We start from the raw sequence: 13,404 nt of genomic DNA, 5'->3' as shown, positions 1-13,404 counted from the left end.
CCAACTTCCCACGGGCTGAGCGCTCTGGGAACGGGACTAAACCGGACCCACCCCTAACCGCACGAGCCGCACTCTCAGATTGGTGCCATCGCGAGCACGGCGTCCTTAAGAGCTCCCAGAAGCCCCGCCCCCTTCCTGTTCTGGGGGCGTGGCACGGGACAAGGACCCCGAGACGGAGCTTACTATTGGCTAAGAGGAGTAGGGTTGGCCTTGCGTTCGCCTGAGCAGGGGAGTAGACAGCTCAGCGGCGGCGGAGGGAGTCTATGCGCGCTGGACAGCAGTGGGAGGTGTGCGAGGCTCGCACTGGCCGCAGACCTTCGGGCGCAATCGCGGGGGAGCTAGGACTCGGCGACGGGGCTGCGGGGCTACCGGGCCGAGGCTCCAGAAGCGCAAACTGATGGGACTAGCTCGCTCGGCAGCGTCTTCCCGCTCTTCTGAGTACACTGAACGGGGCCCCCGCTGAAGTAGAAGCTGTCGGGGGGCGCGCAGCCCAGAGTCCCAGTGTGGCCTGGAGGAACGGAGATCGTGCCAGGGCGACCCAGCCGGGAGCCCCCGGACTGAGCTCGCGTTGGGGGGAGACTCCCACTTCTTCCGAGGGGCGTCGATCCCGGGACGGCCGAGGCGTCGGGGCGGCCGCCGAGTCCTCAGTGGGGAGACCCAGTCAGGGAGAGGGCGCGCAGTCCCGAACAGTCTCGGGGGGCCAAGCGGAATCGGGCCGGATCACCCGGGGGCGCAGAGCCCCCGTCGCGCCTCGTGCGGCGGAGAGACCAGGGGAGCGAGTCCTCGGAGGCCGCGGCCCATGCCCGGGTGGGGGACGGCTGCCCAGTGAGTCCTCCTGGCCCGCCGGGCGGAGAAGAGCGACACCGAAGCCGGCGGGAGGGGAGCACTTCAAGGCCGGCGACTGCGGAGGATGGGCGCCTGAGCGGTTCAGAGCGCAGCGCAGCACGGGAAGGCGAGGCCAGTTTGCTGAGGAGGCGCCAGGGGATCCCAAGTGCAGCCTGCTCCCGGGAAGATGGCCCGGCCTGGGCAGCGTTGGCTCGGCAAGTGGCTTGTGGCGATGGTCGTATTGGCACTGTGCCGGCTCGCCACGCCGCTGGCCAAGAACCTGGAGCCCGTGTCCTGGAGCTCCCTCAACCCCAAGTGAGTAACTTATTGGCTCTGGTCCCTGGGGGTGGGAGGCACTCCTGCAGGGTGAGGCCACGCGCCCCCGAGTGCGTGCGGGGAGGTGTTTCGAGGAGGAGCGGCGCCCCATTTTGTCTCTGGCGTTTTCGAGTGTGTTTTCCTGCGGGCGGGCGGGCGGGGCAGGGTGCGGCGGGGTGGGGTGGGGGGCACTCGGCTGGGTTGTGACCCCTTGGCTTCTCCGCCCTCTCCTCCTCACGTCCCGGATCAAGTCGGGATGGTCGCGCCTGGCGGAGCTGGGACTCCGGGCGCTCGAGGGCGCACCCGAGAGCTGGGTGGGGGAGAGAACGCATTCCCCTGTGGGGCCCCTGGGAACGTGGCGGTTTTCTCCGAGAGCCGCTCGCCGCTCGAGGGGCGAGCTTGACCTGGGCGGGGGACGAGGCCGGAACACAGGTTTCTCGTTTGTTCAGCTGGGAAGGGACCACGGCTCGGGACTCCGCGCTTCGGGCGGGGGGCAGCGCCTGTATCCCCATTCGGGCTTCTCCTATTTCCATTTCTCTTTCTTCCCTCTTTGCCTCCCCAGCTTTTCGCTTTGCCGTCTCTTCTGGCCCCTCTTTTCTCCCTGCCGGGGCCGTGGAAGGGCGGGCGCCGCTCCCAGGCTCACAAAGGCGGCCGGTGGAGAGGGGCGGAGTGGGAGAGGGATTTGTTGGGGAAGGGGGGGTTCGATCCGGCGCCCGTCGGGGGTCCAATGGAGCCGGCGGCAGAGCTTCGAGGGTCAGCCCAGGCAGAGAGTGGCGTCCGAGCTGGCGAGGGAGGTGGGTTGGGGTCGAAGGATTCCTGCCCAGGCGGGTCCCAGTGCCCCCCCCACCCTCTGTCCCTCAGATTGGGGAGCTATCTATGCTTTGCTTTTCCCAAGGGGTTGGGGATGTAGCTACGTAGAGGAGATCCTTTCTTTTCTTCCTCCTCCTTTCCCTTCACAATCCCCCCCACCCCCAAACAACACGCACACCTTTTAGGGCGGTGGCTCAGTGGTTTCTGGGAGGCTGTTAGTGAAGAGTCGCTGGGGCTGTGTAGTGACCTCTGGACCTTTTACTCTTTTGGCATTCGGGACTGGGGTTGGAATCCAGGGTCAAGATTGCTCTTCCTGTTTTGTGGAGGTCCTGGCAATATGCAGATACCCCTACTTAGTGGGAAACTGGGGGGCTTTGGCCTGCCCTCTGTGCTCTCTGATTTTTTGTATCTGGAATCTCTTTCTCTCCACTCTCCTGGGCTCCCCGGCTTACTTCCCGGGCTCCTGCCTGCCTTGGTCTCTTAGGTTCCAGGGACAGTGCATCTCTCAGCCCTGGAGTGGGGAGAAGGCACCTTCTCTAGTTCTATTCTCCTTGGGTTAAGGTAGGGTCTTATGTACTGATTTGTGGGATGGCGTAAAACAAGGTCAGTGTAGAGGGTTCCGGAAAGGGAACAAGGTACAAGGAAAGGGATTGACGAGAATTTCTCCCCCACCCAGAAGCTAAACTGGGTGCAGCGCTCTCCTAACAGCAGGGAGTCAAGATAGTCTGGGGGCCCTGAGCTGCTTAGCTCAAGGGGAAAGGTTGTGAAGAGCCCAGTTCCTCCCCTCCACCCCCTGCTTACAGGGGAGGTGGAGGCTGGAAATGCTCTCTCTTGAGCCAGGATAGCTGAAATCCGCCTGGGGTAGCCCATTATAGGGGCTCATGGGAGTGACCTAATTGCTCTCTCGGGTCTCTAACCAGAGATAGCAGGCAGCTCCACAGCTGGAAAGGAGCCCTCCTGCAGAGTTGGGGGGGGGGCTGGGAGAAACAAGATCTCTCTGAGCTTCTCCCTTTTTGTGTTTTGAGCCTTTAGTGCTCTGGACCAGTTTACAGGTTTTTGAGTTCTACCCACCCCACCATCCACTTCAGGCTGAGGGGGCAGGCATCCGGCACGGGGGGCGGGGGAGGACTCAGCAGGACTCAGTAGCACCCGCACGAATTCTGCCCTGTAATTGAGCAGATCCTGAGAATGGTGGGGGACTGATCCTGGTGCCCCTGCACACCGCCCCCCACCCCAGTTCCATCCCCGCCCAAGGGTCTGTGTGTGTTGGTGCATGGGGGGTGGGCAGGAGGACAGGAGGGAGGCCCTGCCCTCAGCTCTGCTAGAGCTCTGGGGGCTGCCTCTACCACCGCGCCCAACCCTCAGGCTGCCCCAGCCTTTCAAATAAACAGTGTCTCTCTGTCTGTCTCTCCCTCTCTGCCTCCTGCCCGAGTTCTCCCTCTCGGGTCTGTGTCGGTTCGCCCTCTCACACCCTCTGTGAGCTGCGCTCACCTCCCCTCTCCAGCTAGGCTCGCCTGCTCTCCCTCTTTCTCACACTCCCTCTCACTCTTAGTCACTCTCTGCCTCTTTTTCTCAAGTCCTTTTGTTTCTCGCACATGCCCGTGCTCTCCCTCACAGGCTCATTTTCTCTTCCCTCCCCTCTTCCTCCCTGCTTTTGGTGTCTTTCCTCAACCTTGTCAGGAACCGGCACCCCCCCCCCCCCCGGTCAAATCTCCCAGTGCCCATAAACCTTGCTTAATTGCTTCCTTCTTGGGGAAAAAAAAAATCAAAATAAAGAAGTGGTGGGGCTGGGGGTATGTTTCCAGGTTCCAGGGTGCGTGCGGCCCTAGCCCTGACTGGAAGAGGAGAGCAGGAAGGGCCAACTTAAGACTTCCAGGCTCTTTTCCGAATTGGTGCAGGGGGTCTTTCAGCGTGGAAGTCCCTGGGTGGCGAGAGCTTCTGCCTCTCCTTCGCCCCTCTCGTCAGATTTGCCTGATGAGCACGGGGTGGGGAAGCAGGTTCAGTCCCACTCCAGGTTGGGAGCAACCAGAGTGTATGCATGTGCTTGGGTGGGTTGGGGGCTGTGATGGAAGGTCCCAGAGCGGCCCCCTCCCCCAGCCTCTTCCCCAGAGAGCTTGGGGCAGCCGGCAGGCCTCACACTTGAGTCCTCAGCCAAGTCCAGCTGCTGCAGTTCAGTCTCTCAGTCCCATTCTGACCCCTTCCTGCCCCCCACTCAGGTTCCCCCACCTCCAGGGAGTGGGAATGTGCCTGAGATCACATTACACCTTCCCTATAAGGGGGTGGGGGTGGGGGGTTCGGCTTGGTGTCCAGGACCCTTGACTCCATCCAGCATGGGTGGGGGCAGCTGCAGACCCCAACCCAGGCTTGCCCGCTACAATCCGAAATGTTGGTCCCAGCCCCCTCACAGCTGTTCCAGCTCACAGTCCTGGGGAGGCCAGCTCAGGGGGCCCCTTTCCGGGGCGGCTGGGGACCTGACCTCTTCTACTCTGTGGCTGATTGGCCACAGGTGGGGGCTTGAGAGTGATGGGAACCCAGCGGCTCCTAAAGTTTCCCATTCCCCTCCCTCCCCACCCCCACCCCAGGCAGCCGGGGCCCCGGGGCAAGAAGGGCCTGTGAGGCTGGGGTGGGGGCTAACTGGAGGGTTCCCTGTTTCCCCTCAGGTTCTCCACTGCCTCATCAGCTCAGGTGGATGGGGATGGGCAGGCCCTGGATACCACTGTTTTCTGGGGTTGGGAGTGTGGGAGGGGTGGGCCAGCCGGGAGGCTGCTTGTTGCCAAGAGAACACCAGGTTTGGGGGAGGGTCCACTCTGTGATTATTAGGGGAGCTGAGGTGGGGGGATGCTCACCAGCCACATCCTGGGCTCCTGGCCCTGGGCACCATAGCGGCCCCTCCTGTGTGTGTTCTCGCAGTGGTCATTTCGGGGCGTGGGGATGGCTGCAGCCAGGCGTGGAAGCTCCTGAAGCTTCTTACTTCTAAATGGTACTGTGTTTGGCAGGCTACCTTAACGATCAGGCGGCACCTTGCTACTTACAAAGCATCCTCATCTGTAAGTCCATTGCTGGTTCCCAACAGCCCCAGGGAGTAGGAATTGCACCCATTTCCAGATGAGAAGGCCTGTGCCTGGAAGAGGGAAATGACTTGTCTAGACTCAGCTCACAGGGGGTAGAGCTTGCGTGTGCCATTCTTTCCATGCCATCCTGCTACCTTGGAATCTAGGAGAGATAGGAATTTAAGGTGGGGTTTGGAAAAAGGTGCCGGCTCCCTGCCCCTGGGTTCCCCTCTTACCTCACAGGTGTGCGTGCATCTGTCCTTGTGACTCAGGGCCTGCCTGCGTGGGATGAGCAGTGCCCTGGCTTCCTCGTTCGATTTTGCCAGGTCTGCCTGCTTGGGTGACCTGAACTAGAGGCAGTCAGCTCACTGCCTGGCACTCTCCCTCCCGAGCTCTGAACAGCACCTTTGGTTCCTCTCTAGGCCAGGAACCTCACTTCCTCTCAGGGATCCCACAGAAAGCAGACAACAAGAAAAGGGGTGTTAGGCCCCCCAGTGGACCCAAGTATGAGCCTGGTGGGGCAGAGGGGAGGGCAGAGTTCAGTGTAGGTGGGCAGGGTGACTTCCTCTGGGACTCTCCTGGCTTCCCTGTCTCCGACAGTGCTGTGTGTGTGTGTGTGTGTGTGTGTGCCAGGACCCAGCTGCTGTTCCTGCCCACCCACGCCTGGGCGGGCACTGCTGGGACACGCCAGGCCTGCTCCTGCCGCCTCGGGGGCTGGGTGGAGCTGGGCGAATGAAAGAGGAGCCTTTAATTTGGGGGCTCCCCGCCCTTGCTGGGATGAGAGCAGACTTGAGCTCTGGCTTGGGGTCTGTCCTCCACTCGTCCTGCCACTCCGTGGGTGCAGGCGCAGTGCCGCCAGGGTCCCCGAGTCAAGGCCATGGCTGGAGTCTTCTGCCAAGCTTGGCCCGGCACGGCCTGGGACCGGGCTGTCCCTTCAGCCGCTCTTTGACCACAGGTTCCCAGAGCCTGTGGGAAGGGCGAGAGGGAAGCAAGTGTGGGCACCTTTCTGGGCATGACCCCTACAGCTGCAAGCTGGCCCCCCTGCAGATTGTAGGTGTTTGGGTGGAGAGGGGCTCAGCTGGACGCCAGAAGCAGGCGGGCAGTTGGCCTCTGACTGGGCTACTGCCCCAGACCTTTCAGGCTTCTTGTGTCCCGGGATTCTTACTAGCAGTCCTGGCGGCACTTCTCGACTCAGTAGAAAGGCTGAGGGAGAGACTTGGGCTAGGGTGGAAGGGAAGAGGCAGGCCATAAGAAGGAGCTGGAATGCTCCGGCTGCCTCCCGCAAGTCCCTTTACTCCCTGGGGTGGCTCACTGGGGTCCTGGGGCTATCAGAGGCTAAGGAGGGAAGGCCTCAGGGGTTACCATGGCGACCTGCTTCAGGCTTCCTGCTGGGCCTTGTCAATCCCCTTATTTTCCAGAAAAGGGCTTTGTCTGGGGGTGGCCCCAGGCAAGAAAGCTTGGCTTCATAATGGGGGAGTAGTAGTTTTTGAAAAGTGGGGGATAAAGAGTTTAACTTGGGGACAATCTCTTCATCCTCCTCTCTTGCCCCTACTCCTAACCTGACATGTGTGAGGGGAGACCTGCAGGGTCCCCCCTGTATAGTACGGCCGGTGTTGCACCTGGCTTCAGGCCTCGCTCTCACTGGCTACACACCTGCCCCTTCTGTCCCCTTGCCACTTTCCTGGGCTTCTTGTAGGCCAAGAAGCAGTTCTGCTGATGTTGGAGAAGATGCTGAGGAGGCACCCTTATGGGGGATCAGGGTCAGGGGAGGCAGGTCTCCTCAGGCTCCTCTCCCTTCTGCACTTTAGGGGAAGGTGAGTTTCCCTCTGCCAGCTGCTATGCAAATGAACTGATGAATATTTATGAAGTCGTCGCCGAGGTTGAAGAGAGGCTGAGGGGTGTTAGGGGCAATAGTCCTCTTTTCTTCCCCCTCCTCCATCCACTGTGTAGACATCTGTTTTCTGGATGTCTCTGGATTCAAGGTAGAGCCCCCAGTAGCTGGAAGCCCTGTGTTTCAGTTCCGGAGCTCCAGAGCCTGAGCGGCCGTAGATGTGCTCAGAACAGCCAAGCCTCCCCCGTGAGGAAGCCCGGGCCGAGTGGTTCGAGGGGTGAGCTGGCCTGTGTCCCTTCGCATGCCCTCTGTGTACCCTGCCGTCCCCTCCAGGGAGGGTCTCGTTGAAGTGCAGCTGTGCAAGGATTCAGCCAAGGCTTCTTAGACCCCTAGGGGTTAACGTCCTGGGTGAGGGTAGCCTCCTCCAGTTGGCTTTGAGCACCTCTCTTCCATAGGAAATGTTCCTCTGATCCCTCCCTCCCTCACATGAGGGGCCTGGACTCAGTGGGTCTCGAAGGTTCCTCTGGCTCTAAGAAGTTACAAGTCATCTAATCCTGCTGTCTGGGTGGACCCAGTGTGAGGCTGGGGAAGTGAAAACTGCCTTGGGAATCCTGGGGGCATGGGGTGAGGGTGTTCGCTCTCAAATGTTTGTAGGGGCCTTCATCCCATGGCCCTCTGGAGTGCGGTAAAGCTAGGTACTAAGGGAAAGACCCTCTTGTGGTTTTTACCCTGCTGTACAGCAAGATGGCAGGTCTCAGCTTGTTGAAGCCTCATTTAACATGGAGGGAGGGCTGCCTTTCTTCATCTACTTGGTCTAGACTCACCTCCTGGGGTATCATTTGCCTCCCTCGAGTGAGGGCCCTGAGCTCCCGGTAGGCCCTCGTACCTTGTGGTCCCCAGTGCGCAACGGGCCCCCGGGAAGTGGAGCCATGCTCTTCTGCTGTCAGCTCTGTTCTCCAGAAGCACTGCTTTCAACCCTTCATTGTCCTTGCTAGAAGGTCTGTCCCCAGTGGGACGAAAGCCACCCTGCTTGTTGTGACCCTTGAGGCCTTTCAGTCCGGCCCCAGCTGAGCTTTTCTACCTCTTCTTCTGCTTCTCTCTACCAGTTGTGGGGCCAGTCACTGGCCTGGGGTTTGTGTTCCAGCCACTCCTGTCCACTGTTGCTCTGTGTTAACTTCTTATCCGCCGCCCCCCAGGACTCACTTTCATTCTGCTCCTTCTGAGGAACCATCTCCTGTCAGATGAATTCTCTCCTTCCTCTCACGGCCTCCAGCCCTTGCGGCTTGAACCACCGTCCTCCCACATAACCTACAGATAGCCTGGTACTGTCTGTTGCTAAAGCACGGACCATTTTTACTTTTCTGACCCATAGCAGACAGTAAAATCCTCGAGGATGGGGCCATAGCTTCTCTTCCTAGCCAGCCACGCCCCCGCCCCCGCCAAAAACCCCCAAGACTGTCCTCGTAGGTACTTGCTGTTAGTGTCTTGCCTCTTTGGCAGACTAGACTGTTTCTAAGCGAGAGTCGAACATGGGGAGTGCCTACTACGCGCTAGGCACTCTGCATGCGCCATTGCACCCTGTCCCCAACCCCGGGGGCGCAGGGCTCTTACCACTGCCTGTTTGTAAGTGAGGAAACTGAGACTCAGGGAGATCAGGCAGCTCATCCAAGGTCGCGGAGCTAGGAAGGGCCGTGTCTATCTGGTTCCGAAGTCTGTCTGCTTTCTCCTTCCTCCGTGCTATTGCCTTGCTCCTGGCTCCGGCCTGCGCAGGCTCAGAAATGGCCAAGATAGCAGCACTGTTTTACTGTGTGCCTAGGTAAGGACAGAGTGATATGAATAGATGGGCTTGGGCAGCTGCCCTCCCTCTGCTATTCCCTGTGTCTGGCCTTCAAGATTAGAAGATGAACCTGGCTCAGAAGGCATTTGCCTGTCTCCCTCAGGATCTGGAACAGAGGCAGATGTGGAGGTGGGAGGATTAGAACACAGATGTGTGAGGTTCCTGGGGCCCTGTCTTACATGATCTGTTGTCCGTGTTTGGGCCCCTTCTCCCCTCCCTCTGCTCTTTTTAGGACTGAGACTGGTCAAGTTTAGGGACTCAGGTTCTCACGTTATGGGGGTTGGATGGGTCCCCCCTCTAAGACACTGTGCTGTGGGTGTGGGGAGTGGGGAGAGCCGTGTGGAGTCGCAGCTGGCCAGAGACTGTGTCCATTACCCCTTGGTTCCAGGCGATGCCTATTCCTATCTCCCCATCCTGCCCAAGATTAGCAAGGATGGGAGAGAAGGCTTGGGTCCCAGAAAGGTTGAGCTCCCCCAGTTGTAGCCCGGGAGCCACAGGGGTGGCGGCTAAGGCATGTGTGGGCTTGGTGTGTGTGTGTGCGCTTGTGTGTGTGCACGCGCACCATGTATTTGGGTGCATGTGTGCACACACACACACGCATGTGTGCTGGGGAGATGGCAGCAGTGGCTCTGAAGGAATGTGAGTGTGATCGGGGTGGGAGGAGAACAGGGCTGCCACCTCCAGGCAGCCCAAGCCTGACACCATTGGCCACGTCAGCCCGCCTGCGGAAATGCCACATTAGGACAACGGGCTCCCCCAGCTAGGCAGTGCCCCACCCTGCCGAGCAGTCAAAGCCTGGCAGCATTGCCCATGGGCCACCCCTTCCACGCCCTGCTGGCAGTGTGATCGGCTCTCCTCAGCGCCAGCCTGAGGATGGAGGAAGGACAGAATGCCTGTCCTTGCCATCGCCCCCCAGTAGGCTCAGCCTGTGGCCCTCATCGTGTGCGCCCCTGATCCGGGGGATGGCCCGGGACGCCCGCCCCCGAGGCTGACCGTGTCTTCCCTCCTGGGCAGGTTCCTGCGTGGGAAGGGCCTGGTGATCTACCCGAAGATCGGCGACAAGCTGGACATCATCTGCCCCCGAGCGGAAGCAGGGCGGCCCTACGAGTACTACAAGCTATACCTGGTGCGGCCTGAGCAGGCGGCCGCTTGCAGCACTGTGCTGGACCCCAATGTGCTGGTCACCTGCAATCGGCCGGAGCACGAGATCCGCTTCACCATCAAGTTCCAGGAGTTCAGCCCCAACTACATGGGCCTGGAGTTTAAGAAGCACCATGATTACTACATTACCTGTGAGTCTCTTCCCATCGTAGGGCTCTCTCTTATCTGGTAGCAGCAGGAGCTTCTAAGTAGTACGCTGAGACCGCACACGGCCTGTCCTGATCCGGTCCCCTCTGAAGACTGGCATGCTCTCCTTCCAGCCTGGCCTTGGATTTCTGGCCCTAACGTTCACCAAGGGGCTGGCTGCCCGCTCACCTTGGCTCTAGGAGTTGGGTGGGAGGAGACTCCCAATTCGCGGCACCCTCTCTCATTTTCTTGGCCTACCTCGGGTCTAATCTCGGGAATGGCAGAGTTGGCAGAACCTTTTGGCCTCAGCTGGCTGTCGGGCCTTTCTCTTCGTGGGAAACTGGCCCCAAGAGGTGAAGGAACTTCCAGCCCCATGTCACTCGGGGAGCTGGGAATAGCACTGGGACTGCAGCCCAGTTTACCTGACTGGCTTCCTTCCAGTCTGTATAGGAGCCTCCCCCATGATTCCACTTCTAATTGTTTGGCCTCTGAGCAACATCGCCCAGAGAGAAGATACCTCAGTGTCCACTGAGAAAGAAGGGCTAAGGCCCGGTCATGATAAGGGAGCAGCCCCCTTGGGGGATGCGCTAGTTTCCGACGTGGGCTGGGCCGGGCCGGCTACTCTTCCCAGCACGAGGGAGCCGAGCGGAAAGGTTCGCAGGTAGGCGGGAGCTGCTTGTCGCCCCCTCGCCCCAGCTCCCAGTTCTGTTCCTACGGGCTAAGACAGCACTAGGATTTCTAGGTAGTGTGGGCAGACCTCTCTCTCCCCCTGATTTCTCTGGCCTCTTGCTATACAGCTACATCCAATGGGAGCCTGGAGGGCCTGGAAAACCGGGAGGGAGGCGTGTGCCGCACACGCACCATGAAGATCGTCATGAAGGTTGGGCAAGGTGAGTGCCCGGTGTGAGGGCTCCCCAGTTGAGCCTTTGCAACAGATGTCCCCGGCTGCGTATGGCTGCGTTTGGGAGTAGAGGAGGGGCAAGAGGGTCAGAGTATCTGGGGTCTGACTTACAGGTCACTGTTGGCTCGTGCTAGATGACTGAGGCACCTATGCTCGTGGGGTCCCCCGCTCACCTGTCCTCTCCCCGCCCCCAGACCCCAATGCTGTGACGCCCGAGCAGCTGACCACCAGCCGGCCCAGCAAGGAGGCAGACAACACTATCAAGATGGCCACGCAGGCCCCCAGCGGCCGGGGCTCCCTGGGTGACTCCGACGGCAAGCATGGTGAGTGGTATAGGTGTCTCCCGAAGGGCAGAAGCCGTTGCCCCGCTGCCTTTTCAGGCCCTTGTCTCTGAAGGGCGGCGGCACGGGGCCCAGCCTGAAGCGGGCAGCGTGTCCCTGGGACCCGTGGCCGACCTCGTCTCCCTCCCTCCCCCGTCCTCAGAGACTGTGAACCAGGAAGAGAAAAGTGGCCCAGGGGCAAGCGGAGGTGGCAGTGGGGACCCCGACAGCTTCTTCAACTCCAAGGTGGCGTTGTTCGCGGCTGTCGGCGCTGGCTGCGTCATCTTCCTGCTCATCATCATCTTCCTGACAGTTCTGCTACTCAAGCTGCGCAAGCGGCACCGGAAGCACACCCAGCAGCGGGCGCCCGCCCTCTCGCTCAGTACCCTGGCCAGTCCCAAGGGGGGCAGTGGCACGGCGGGCACCGAGCCCAGCGACATCATCATCCCCTTACGGACTACAGAGAACAACTACTGCCCCCACTATGAGAAGGTGAGTGGGGACTACGGGCACCCCGTCTACATCGTCCAGGAGATGCCGCCCCAGAGCCCAGCGAACATCTACTACAAGGTCTGAGGGCCCAGCGCGGCCTCGGGCCCCCGAGGGACAGTCGGCCAGGACTGCACCTCTCCTTTCTCCCCCACGCTCCCTCCCCTGACCAGCTGTGCCCACCTTTGTATTTAGTTTTGTAGTTTCTTGGCTTTTATAATCCCCCTTTTGCCCTGCCCCCTGGGCTTCGGAGGGGGTGCTTGTGCCCCCAGCCCCCATGCTCTTGTGCCTTCCCCCTCTGGCCAGGCCTCTGGGCTCTGCAGGGGCGCCCCTTCTTGGAGGGCAGGGTTGGACGCTGATGGACAGCAGGCAGGAAGATGCTCCCCTGGCCCTGCCCCCCCTCCCCCCTCCCCCCCCTTCCCAGGACTGTTTGTCCGCTATCATCACTGTTTTTAATGTTTTTGTGTTCATTTTTTAGCTGTCAACTCATTTTCATCTGTTTTTTAAAGAAAAATGGAAAAATGTAAAAGGCAGCCCCTCCTTCGGCTTTCTGAGCCTGGCCTAGCCCGGTTTAAGGGAACTGGGGCAGGATGTGGCCAGCCAGGAAGCATAGGATGGCATTTCTTTTATAAACGCCTTGGTATTTGGGGGAGGGGTGGCAGGCCAGAGCTGTTCTTGCCCAGGAGGGAAGACGGGAGGGCCGTTGGGCAAAGTGTCTCGCCCTGCCCTCCTGACCCTCCTTCTACAAAGCTGATCTTGGCAATGGGGTAGTGGCTGCCACCCTTCCACCAAACAAACAGAAAAAAAAAAAAATCTCTTCCTTGTGGGATTCTTGGGCATCTCCTGCCTCCCTCACTCTCACGGTAATTAACGTCTTAATTGGCTGTTGCCTGGGGAACAGGAGAGCTGCTGCAGGCAGATGACCTCATGGGGGTGGAGGGAGGTGAGGTGCCCAGGTGGCTATTTGCCCTGCAGAGCTGGGAGTTTCCCCTCCCCCTCCCCGCCCTGTTCTCTCCTCACCTTTGGCATCCTTTGGCCTGGTGGGGAAACGGAGGCCCAGGGCAGAGACCTAAGCGGGTATAAGGCCAGGCGGCCTGCTCCTTTTCTGGGCTCTAGCACAGGTGGGTGCCCCCTCAACCCAGCTTCCGCTGGCCCCTCCAGTCTTGGGCCGGGGCCTGGAAAGAGGAAGAGGCTGCCCAGGGCTGGGCCAGCACGCCGTGCACTTTGACCCCGGCTCCTTGCCAGCACGGCTGCGTACAGACGGCCACTTGAGTGCGCTTTGCAGGCGCTCCCAGAGTGGCCATGGAAGGAGCTGGGCCTTTATGCCCCCCACCTCCACACTGGCTCCTGGCCCGCTGCCCACCCCAGTGCCAGGTGGGAGAGGGAGCCAAACAGCCAGCCCCTTCCAGGTGGCAGTCGGAAGGGTTTTTTGTTTTTGTTTCTGTTGCCATTTGTGTAAATACTAGTCTTTTTTGGAAGAAATAATGTAAAGATGTTTTGTATAAACTCTGAATTATTTTCTTGTTGCTTTTTTCTTAGAAAAAAAAATGAGAACTAAAAAAAAAAAAATTAACCACATGGAGAAATGGGTGTAAAATGGTGTCATGATGTTGGGGAATGAGGTGTGAGTATGTGAGTGTGTGCATGTGTGTGTGTGTGAGAGAGAGAGAGATTTCCTGTGCCCAAATCACTGAAGATCTGGGCAAGTATGGGAAGAGGATGGCTTTCCTGGTGGAGCA

At 59.8% G+C, this 13,404-nt stretch overlaps 1 protein-coding gene across 1 annotated transcript; it reads left to right on the top strand.

Moving 5' to 3' along the window:
• Window positions 1-244: 244 nt before the first annotated feature.
• On the top strand, window positions 245-13,178 carry EFNB1 (ephrin B1). Its single transcript, XM_032393809.1, has 5 exons — window positions 245-1,140; window positions 9,683-9,960; window positions 10,753-10,845; window positions 11,051-11,179; window positions 11,340-13,178. Exons 1-5 carry the CDS (start codon window positions 1,013-1,015, stop codon window positions 11,750-11,752), a joined length of 1,041 nt encoding a protein of 346 aa, XP_032249700.1. The 5' UTR covers window positions 245-1,012; the 3' UTR covers window positions 11,753-13,178.
• Window positions 13,179-13,404: the final 226 nt, after the last annotated feature.

This window comes from Phoca vitulina, unplaced genomic scaffold, assembly GCF_004348235.1.
Source record: "Phoca vitulina isolate PV1807 unplaced genomic scaffold, GSC_HSeal_1.0 scaffold77, whole genome shotgun sequence".
Lineage (NCBI taxonomy): Eukaryota > Metazoa > Chordata > Mammalia > Carnivora > Phocidae > Phoca > Phoca vitulina.
Note: the sequence above shows the minus strand (reverse complement) of the source record. Positions and strands in the feature narration are given on the sequence as shown.

Excerpts from the sequence above, each read along its gene's own strand:
- EFNB1 (XM_032393809.1), top strand. The coding sequence starts at position 1,013 with ATGGCCCGGCCTGGGCAGCGTTGGCTCGGCAAGTGGCTTGTGGCGATG. Across the intron at positions 9,961-10,752 it reads CCATGATTACTACATTACCT|CTACATCCAATGGGAGCCTG; the intron begins GTGAGTCTCTTC and ends CTTGCTATACAG. Across the intron at positions 11,180-11,339 it reads TGACTCCGACGGCAAGCATG|AGACTGTGAACCAGGAAGAG; the intron begins GTGAGTGGTATA and ends CCCCGTCCTCAG.